Here is a 10,171-nt window from a genome sequence, read left to right on the forward strand (position 1 = left end):
ACTGTCACCATCCCGCTGATCCAATCAGTACTACATTCCACTGGTGCTATTATTTGTCTGTCTGCAAGACTCATCAGTTCCTCTTTCAGTGGTTTCATCATCGACACTGGGACTCTGCGTTTTGACAGTTTGACGGGCTACACTTTTGTGTCGATTTCCAGCTCATATTCACCTTGCAAACATCCATCTCCTGTAAACACATCCTGAAACTCAGTCTTTATCTCTTCCAACAACCATGTGTTTTTCTCTGATGGACCTGTTGTCACTGAGCTGTCCAAAGCACAGATGTTATCATATTGAACTTGTATTAGCTTCATCGCTTCACTAGCTGTTCTCCCAAGTAGAGGCGTTTTACAATCCTCCTCTACCACTTGGAACTCGACTCTGTACTTTTTGTTGTTTCTTGGGTTTGTCAGCTTGACCTTACACTTTCCTAATGGACACAGCCTTGACTTATTGTACATCACAAGAACCTTGTCTGTGTGCTCCATTTTGACATTCGGGTTCAACAGGTTGATGGGAATAACGTTGCATGTTGCACCACAGTCAACTTGAAACTTGACCAGGCTGTTGCCAATCATCATGCCTGCAAACAGCTGCTCTCGTTTTTTCATGTCTGATTCTTTGATCTGGTTCACTTCTACTGCAGTCTGTGTCATAGCTGTGACAGTCATTATGTCCTCACAGGAATCTGAGTCCTGCTCCGTCACTGTGTGGACCTTTTTTCCGTTTTCACTCTGTCTGCTTTTACTCCTGCATGCTATAGCAAAATGATTTTCTTTGCCACATTTTTTGCATTTTTTTCCATATGCTGGGCATTTCGATTTGAGTCTTTCATGTGCTCTTCCACAAAATCTGCATGATATCTCTTTATCCAGTCTGTTTCTCTGTTTTTGTTTTACTGCATGCAGTTCTTCTACAGCCTGTCCCGCTATTGTTTTGTTGTATTCTCTTGAAATCTCCATTGCTCTACAAATATCTAGACATCTGTCTAATGTGAGGTTCTCTTCTCTGAGCAACCTTTCCCTCCAACTGGAGCTGTTCGTGCCACAGACGATCCTGTCTCTAATCAGTGAGTCTTTTAATTGTCCAAAGTTGCAGGTGCTCGCTAGCATTCTCAGGTCTGTAACATATTTATCAATATTCTCTCCAGGAGCCTGATTGCGTGCAAAAAATCTGTATCTCTCGACAGTCTCATTAACTTTGGGATTACAGTGTTCATCTATTTTTCTCATCAGCTCACTTGCTGTTACTTTTGACTCAGCTCCGATCAGCGTTCCACAGAGCTCCCTGCCCCGTTCCCCGATCAGATAGTAAAACAACTTCACTCTCGCCTTTTCCTCAGCATCCGGCAGAGCTAGTTCCGTGTAGAGTGTAAACTCTTCTTTCCATGTTTTCCACGCCTTAGACAGGTTCACTGAATCCATACTCCACTGTGCGGGTGGCTTCAATCCATCCATCGTAGCCGCCGCTGCACTCTTCTCGTCAGTGTCTCACCTGCTGTCCTGAGCCGTTAGCACCTCCGAGGCTAACTAGCCTAGCTGGACGCGTCGATACCGTCCGCTCAATCTGTTGTCATCAAAGCGCGGTGTGGATCACTCCAGACCCCGCTGCCACCATGTTTCATCTTGTTCTCTCTATAAACTCCACAAGATGCTCGGTTGAACTTTCCCTCCTCCGAGGTAAACTTTTATTAAACTCTTACTAAACAGTCAGGAGTCTCTACTTCTCACCTTCCGGTGTTACACTCTCTAGACTCCGGGCGGAACACACGGGTAAATACAATTCCCATTGCTACAGGAGGGTCCTGTGCAAACGATCCAAAAGCTGCTCCTTCCCCAGATCAAATGCTTCTTTTAGCAAGGAGGCTACGGCAGCAGTGGTGCATGTGTCAGGGCCCTCTTGTACTCCCACTATCCTAACATTGTTGCGCCGCGACCTGGACTCTGTCATGGTCCTGGGTCGTTGACCCAGCGTTTTGTGTTTCATTTTGGTTTCATCTTGTGTTTGGTGTTTATTCTGATTGTGTATTAATTCTTTGGGTTTGGTTGTCGTGTTTATTATCCCTACCTGTGTCTCCCCTCTGTGCTCTGTTTGGGTCCCTGCGTTTTGTGTTGTAAAACAGTCTGTGTGTTTCCGGTTTTACTTTGTAAGTCCGTGTCTGCATGTTTGAGTTTCCCTCTGTGTCTTTTGGTTCTTAGAGTACTCTGCCTTATGGTTTATGTCTCTGTGTTTCTTAGTTGCTGTCTCACCGCGTCAAGTTCTCGTCTCTGTGTCATACTTCCTGTTTTACTTTGAAGGTCCGTGTCTTATGTGAATGTGTCCTGCTTTGCTTGTCTCATAAGTCCTGATTTCTCCCAGCTGTGCCCTCCTTCTGTGTCTCATTCCCCTCGTTACTTCCCAGTGTATTTAAACCCTGTGTTTCTCTGAGTCAGTGTCGCATCGTCCTTCATGCTGTGTGGATCTCCCTGTGTGTTAGTTGTTATTTCCCAGTTTAGTTTAGTTTGCGTTGAATACTCGTTTTCCGTGCCAGCCATTAAAGCTGTGGTTTTGAGTTCATCCCTTGTGTCTGAGTCCTGCATTTTGGGTCCAACTCCTGCCAGCCACACAGCGATCCTTGACAGAACAACGCGACCAGTAATGGACCCAGCGGACTCAGGTGTTGCCACGAAGGAGGAAATGCTCAAGCAGTTGAAGGATTTCTGCCGAAGCGTAATCCACGCTGCAGACAATCCCAAGAGACTTATTCAGATAGTGTTTTTTGATCACTTATTGTCAACTACAACATTGACCGTCAGTTTTATGGACATAAAAAGGTTGAAACAAATAATCACGGGTCTTAGAGCGAGACTCTGCTTCGAACTGTTTGATATGGGCAGTCCAGGGAAGGAAGATTCAGCTGCCCTCCTGGAGGCCCTCGCCTCTTGGTATTCGCGGCACCAGCGGCCTTTTCCATCATTATTTATTGCCAAATCACTCGATCCACCTTTAAAGACGAAACTGCACCCTCGCCATCCTCAACCCATCACACCTCCACCTTCATCTGTGGTATTAGTATCAGCCGCCCAACCAGAAGCTCACTTAGCTGCCCAGCCTCCTGAAGCTCACTTAGCTGCCCAGCCTCCTGAAGCTCACTTAGCTGCCCAGCCTCCTGAAGCTCACTTAGCTGCTCAGTCTCCGTCTCCTGTGTCCCCGCTAGCTCCGTCTCCTGTGTCCCCGCTACCCATAACTCCGTCTTCAGTGTCCCCTCTCCCTGTAGCTCAGCCATTGGTTCTGTCAACGGCAGCTGCGTTTGTACCAGAACCATTAGCTCAGTCTCCTGTGCAGTCACCTCTAGTTCGGTTTCCCGTGCAGTCATCTACTCCACCACCTACTCCATCCTCACCACTCTCACTACAGCCATCAGTTCAGTCCCCTGTGCCAGTCCAGACATCAGTTCAGTCCCATGTGCCAGTTCAGTCTTCAGCTCAGCTCCCTGTAGCACAGCCCTCTATAGCACAGCCGTTAGCTCAGTCATCTGCAGCTACATTTGCACCTGACCCATTAGCTCAGTCGCTGCTAGCTCAGTCATCTAATTAACCACTAGCTCCACTTTCTCCCCAACCGTCATTACTACCTCTAGTTCCGTTTCCTGTACAGTCACCCCTAGTTCATTCTCGTGTGCACTCATCTTCTCCACCACCAACTCCACTCTCACCACAACCATTACAACAGCTGCTAGTTCGGTCCCCTGTGCCAGTTCAGACTTCAGTTCAGTCCCCTGTAGCAATTCAGTTCTCTGGTCAGCCACACACTCACCCACATAGTCAGCCTAATGTTCAGGCAGGGGTCCCCACACCCTCTGGCCCTGCATCTGCTCCTGCAGGAGGCTCGAGTGAGCAGATTAAGCATTCTGCGGCTCCTGTGCCGCCATCTACCTCGTCTCCGCTGGGGGTTCTGGTGAGCCCGGCCAGCACTTCCTTGTCTCCGCTGGAGGGTCCGAGGGGCCCGTTCAGCCATCACCGTCGTCCACGCCTGCAGGGGCCTCGTCGTCCACGCCTGCAGGGGCCTCGTCGTCCACGCCTGCAGGGGCCTCGCCCTCCTCGCCTGGTCCGGCCTCCGAGCCCTCACCCTCCTCGCCTGGTCCGGCAGTTGTTACACCACCGTCCAAGGTACGTCCAGCACCTCGGCATCATCGGCCACTTTCTGGGCCTCTAGCCGGACGTCATCGCCGTCATGGGTGGCCCCCAAACCGTCGCCAGCGTGCGACGTATGTCCTCGTGCCAACCTACACCAGCCCGTCTGCAGCTTGCAGGCGCCGCCGCCTGACACCATTCACTGCGCCATCTCTGCCGCTCTGTCTCTCCCCTCTGTCCTGTGGTCTGCCAGGCCCTCTTATTCACCTCTGTGCCCTTCCAGGTGTATCTGATTTGTGATTACAAGTGGGCGGAGTCTCTCCGGGACAAGTTGACAGATGTAACCAACACATGCAATATAAATAAAAACACTCCACAAAATATAATACAAAAATATAAATAAAAACACTTCACGTCGAAACACAGTAAACATGCAAAGCAAAACACTTCAAAATAAAGTCGGTCCTTTCCTGGATGACAAAAGCGCCATTTTCCAACAAGGGCATGGAAAGCTCCAACTTAGTGACATGCAAAGCGAGACTCTGTGTCACCCACGAGGGATCAGCGATGGAAAGCTGCAGACAACACCTGATTAAACAGTCAGGCTGGTTTTGCCTGAAAGGTTCAGTGCATTTTTAAGTTTGCATGGTCATTGGTGTGACTTTTCTAATCATTTTACAAATGATATACATGACTCTCCAAACATCACAGACACAGGAAAATGTATATGTATTGCTGGTTTCAAATTTTTCTCTAGTCATAATCTGATTACAAGTGACTAGTGTAAATATAGTATGCAAATTTCACAGCTACTTGACTAACAATTACTTGTGCACACTCTGCATGGCAGCTAGACTGCTTCGTCGGATGATGCAAGTTCCTGTAAGAAAGCTGTACATTAGATCCTAACTACCACAGTGAATATATCAACAACCGTTTGTTAAACTGTAAGCTCCTTTGACATATCTAATGACACATTATCTGACACCCTAAATAAGATTTTGGGGTCATTACACTCTATTAAGGGAATTTACTAGGCCTGAAACACGCTTTGAGCATCTAGAGAGTGAACTTGTTCTTTTAGGTACCTTTGGGATACTTTAAAGTGTTTTAAATAGGCTGATTACCCTACAGCAGTAAAGATTACAGTACACTCTGTAGATAGAAAAGGCACATCTGTCACTTTGCTTTAAAGATCAGAAGTGTTTGATGTATAGTGGCTGTTAGGGTGGTAAAGAAATTGTTTTTAAATTGGTTTTTATTCAAATTATTAGATAAAGCTGTTTTGTTATTTTAAAATACACACAAAGCAAATGTGCTCGAGTTGGCACTCCCTATTTTGAGGGTAAAGAGCGTCGTTCAGCATTACTGTCTGGATTGATATATTGCAGGATGACGTAGAGTCCACAGGATTCTTTTGCAGCATGCTTACACATATACATAATAATGGGTAGAGTAGACTCTGGGTCAGGAAGTCCGAACAAAATGTCCTGAACTAGCAGTAGGATAATATTAAATAATCAAAGCTAGGCAGAGAGATGTTTTTCATTTCTGTCCCTTACAGAGGAGGGGGCTGACACGAGACCAGGTTGAGATGCGGACAGAAGAGGATTGGCAGCTGTGTGGAAACACTTGGCTACTTGAGGTGCTACCTTAGGCTGACTTTGATCACTGATATCAGTTAGTTCTTTGTATTTATCCACAGGTCGAGTGGTATTCATTGTCCCTGATGTCAAACATGTGGACATGGCAAAATAGAACGGAACAATGGAGTGTGTGTGTGATGTTTGGTGATGCATGTGTATCTTCATACCTGACAATATTAATGATAATGATTCTTTTACAAAAACAATCAATAAATGGGAAAACATTGGATGATGGATTTATGATGAGGTTTGATAAACATGTCTCACACTGAATGACTTCCTTATCTTATCAACAGCTTCTCATGAATGAACAAATTCATTTAACTAAAGTGTTAAAGCTCTCTTTTCGCAAGAGAACAACTAATGCTGTCTCATATTTCCATGTGTACTCTGATGTTTTGGGATCTTTTTCCTTTGTGTAATTGCTAACATTTTGCATACAAATTTTAGACTTAGATGAAGAAAAGGTTAGTGAGAGTGAAGATGAACACTAAGTGCAAAATTTTACCTCTAACACTGTAGAATGATGCACATAGTGAACCTCTCTGAGTATGCTGTTGATGCTGAATGGTGTTGAATTGGAAATTTTGTTTTGGTGATTTTATAAAATAATCAAAGAGTGGGATGTAATAGAAAATTTCTATTATATTCATTTAAAGTATTTAAGTGCTTATGCATATGCTTAGTTGTGACACTGCGATAGACTGTTCAGTGAAAGTTTCTAAAACTACATGAACCTATTTCAGCCTCAGCAGTTGGAGAAGACAACTCCCTTTACAGGTGCTGATAACGCCAAGGGCGCAAAACAGCAGACCCATTGTTCCGTTAGGCTTCATAGCGAGGCGCGTGATGTGTGGTATGATCAATTTGTAACTTCCTCCCTCTTCCTTGGAATGCATAAAGGAGTGGGAGCACCACTTCTGTTTCAGAACGCTCATTACCATGAAACTGTGATGTTTTGATGTGCTCTGCTGCATGTAGTAATAAATAGCGTGACCACAGCTGACCGTGTTGCAGATTTTATTTACAGAGAGTTCCATGACACCAAAGTGCAGTTTGAACAACGCCGTCTGTGATTAATGCAGATGGAGTGTTTACAATCCTACGAAGTCTTTGACTTAAAGGTCTTCTTAGTCTTTTGTGTTCTGGTTTTTTATACTTTCTGATAGCAGCATGTCTTTTTTTTAGTCTCGTTTATGAAACCTTGATTGTTCCTGCCTCCCTTGTGTTTCTGTGTCTGACTCAGTCTGGCTTGTGTCCCTTTCTATCTGTCCTGTCCTGTTTAGTTCTGTCAAGTTCATATGTCTTAGTCCTGTTTATTTAGGGTGTTTGTTTAATTTTGTGTCCTGTTGTGTTGTTGGATTTTGTTCACTTGTGTCTTTTCCCCAGCTATTTCCTCTCTCCCTAATTGCCTTGTGTGTATTTAAGTCCAAAATTGCTGTCTGTTTATTGTCTTGTCCGTCCTCGCAGAATGTTTTGTTTGAAGATTCGTAGATGTTGGATTCTTTGTTTGGCTGTTTCTTTTGAAAATCTGGATTAATTTGTTCTCAGTTTAACTTTAAGCATAGGCTCCAGTCTCACCACAAATCTGGATTGGATAAGTGATTCAGAAAAAAAAAGGAGGTTTTCAAATGTAGTAATTTTCTTTTTATGTCAAATGTTTCACATGAAAATAAACTACAGAAGCATTAGAGCGACACCTTGTGGTCTCTCTTTGCAGCTGCAAATAATAATCCTTTGATTTGAATCATATTCCTCCTCTGCACCATAAACACTCAGACTCTTGGACTCTGACCACGAGTGACGTCCTAGTGGATTCATGAACTGTCAGTGTAGATGCTTGTCAGACACCTCATGTGTGCTAGTTTTTAGTGTGATAAAGAAGCAACAGACAAGACTTCAACACAGGAAAGAAGCAGCATTTGTTTCGCAATGACTGTGGTGCACAAGTGGTTTCAGCATCCGCACTTTAATCAGTTAGTGCTATAACGTATATGTAATTAACAAAAAAATGACAACCAGAGACTGTCGATACCTTTATGCTTATATGCTTTGGATGGATTAGAGGATAGTGTCTTATTGCCTATGGAACATCTTAACATACATTTTATTGCCGTTTCTTTTTTTAAACCCGATTTTTGTCCTTTTCAGCATTTCCAACAACACTGCAGGTCCTCTTGTTAGAAATCAGTCTGCTCCACTGAGTGAGAGACACGGTTGTTTAAAAGTTTTTGACTCTGTGTTTATTTTCTCATAATTAAATCTGAACTTCTTCTCTTTAACACCCCGAAGAGATGGAACATATTTAATAAAAACACATATTTTATCACCATACATGACGGTTTACATGCAAAGATGGTTTCATATATGACTTCAGAAGCATCACTTTGTGCCTCTGGACCATGTGGAGCCCACCAAAATTACATTTTTTCTCTTCTCCCAGCTTTTTGAGTTTTCATTTGTATTATATTTGCTACATGTGGCATTTTTTGTTTTGTTTTGTTTTGTTTTTTTTTTGCTTAAAAATGTGTTGTACTATTTCTATGTTTTGTTTTATGAGAAAAAAAGCCACTGATGAAAAACCTGTCCCTGTTACAGATCTGGCATTTAAATGTTTTTCTTCTTTTATTGTTCGTCTTTTTTCAGCTGCTCACTCACCACAGGAAATCATCTACCTCTGAAGATGATTTCCAGATGACTGTGCCGAACCTTCCAAAATGACGTCCAACACATGCAGACGCACAAAGACGCAGACACACAAAGTGTTTTATCACAATATCGGTTTACATGCAAAGAAGCAGACATGCTCACCAAGGGTTTTATCACCATACCTGACGGTCCAACACATGCAGACACACAAAGGCGCAGACGCACTTACAAAGGGAGTTAAGTTTGTTTCCCTAGCACATTTAAAAACAACAGCTGTTGATCAAATTTCTGTACATCTAAATAATTAAATAACATTCAACACAGGATGAAATTACAGAGTTTAAGGAAGGAAACATAAAATTAGAAAACCTGAATATAAACAGGACAAATAATTGTCATCTACACAATAATGAATTGAGATGCTGTCTTTTATTAAAAACTGAGCCAAAAGAGAACATAAACTGAAGAAAAAAGAACTGGCCTAAGAAAAAATATCAGTTGCTATCAGGTCTAGACCACATGAAGATACTTTCAGGGAGGAAGAAATAAAAATGAAATCGTGTCTAATGGTCAATGGAGGAATTTACAAAATCTGTGTTAGTTCTGATATCAGCTACACACCTCAAAGTTTTAAGACTGCTTCCTGCACTTTTGCAACAAAATTAATTCTTAAGAAAATCTGTTTAATGACAAAAATATAAACACGCAGAACAAGAGGTTGGTCAAATACCTTTCATTTTATTTATTTTTTGCCATTTGTTTACAACTCAGGTTGAAATTCAGAGTCTGATCAAAGCTAAACAGAAAGAAAAAGGAAAAGCTTGTTTATGCACTGGTATATGTTGCTTTAATAGCATCGCTGAAGGTTTATGTCAAAGGACATCACTTCATGCCTTTGGACTTTTCAGAGCTCCAGATTTCTTCGCACTCTCTGTTCACCACCAGTTTGCCGTCATCGGTCAGTTGAAGACGGCACATGTTGCACTTGGCAGAGTTGGCAGAGTTTGTGTGCCATCTAGCCGTGTCACACTTGCTGTACATGACCAGGTTGCAGTCAGCCTGCATGCACAGACGGACGGCATCTGATCCATAAGTGTCCGAAGCCCACAAAGGCTTCCAGCCATAGATGACAAAGTTACCATCATCCTGCACCCATAAATTATACATTAGATAACTGTCGGCACGCATGACTGGGAAACAAGGCTTTTATGAGCTTCTGATCTGAGAAAATTTAAATTAGTCACCTGAAATATAGCTTTGAACTGCTTGTTGTTGGACACCAGGTAGTCTCCCCTCCGGAGCTCATCATTTCTGGACAAGAAGTTTCTGCTCATGATCCTAAAAGGAGAGAATATAAATGAGCTTGTATCCACAATGTGCATTTAAAAGTATCAGTAATGTGTGAATCCATCAGTCAGTAGAGATACGTGGAATACTTACAGTTTTGAATATTTCACACCAGCCGGTCTGCAAGCAGAAGAGAAGGGAAGTGTTAAAATTGAAAGCACATCACTCCATCTTTATATCATCCTGACTGGGGGTGGAGCGACAGTCATTGCCCTTTACAGTAAAGGGATGGCATTTTCTGAGAAATGCTTTTTTGGGTTTTTAAAAAATATATATCTGATCGTATCTGGCATCTTTTCTTGTGATCTGAATGCGCTGTGGTGCTGAATACATTTTGTTTTTCAAAAACAGAATCAGAATCAGAATACTTTAATAATCCCTAAGGGAAATTATGCATTATCTGTTTATTTATTC

At 42.9% G+C, this 10,171-nt stretch overlaps 1 protein-coding gene across 1 annotated transcript; it reads right to left on the bottom strand.

Annotated features, from left to right (window-relative positions):
- Positions 1–9,165: 9,165 nt before the first annotated feature.
- Positions 9,166–9,886, bottom strand: LOC134634682 (B-type lectin plumieribetin-like). Its single transcript, XM_063484012.1, has 3 exons — positions 9,851–9,886; positions 9,655–9,748; positions 9,166–9,556 (listed from the first exon to the last, which is right to left on the bottom strand). Exons 2-3 carry the CDS (start codon positions 9,742–9,744, stop codon positions 9,293–9,295), a joined length of 354 nt encoding a protein of 117 aa, XP_063340082.1. The 5' UTR covers positions 9,745–9,748; positions 9,851–9,886; the 3' UTR covers positions 9,166–9,292.
- Between the last annotated feature and the right edge of the window lie 285 nt (positions 9,887–10,171).

This window comes from Pelmatolapia mariae, linkage group LG9, assembly GCF_036321145.2.
Source record: "Pelmatolapia mariae isolate MD_Pm_ZW linkage group LG9, Pm_UMD_F_2, whole genome shotgun sequence".
Lineage (NCBI taxonomy): Eukaryota > Metazoa > Chordata > Actinopteri > Cichliformes > Cichlidae > Pelmatolapia > Pelmatolapia mariae.

What these genes read in the sequence shown, in the direction of transcription:
- LOC134634682 (XM_063484012.1), bottom strand. Translation starts at nt 9,744, where the DNA reads ATGAGCAGAAACTTCTTGTCCAGAAATGATGAGCTCCGGAGGGGAGAC. An exon ending in AGTTCAAAGCTATATTTCAG is followed by an intron (nt 9,557 to 9,654) that starts GTGACTAATTTA and finishes TTATGGGTGCAG; the next exon opens with GATGATGGTAACTTTGTCAT.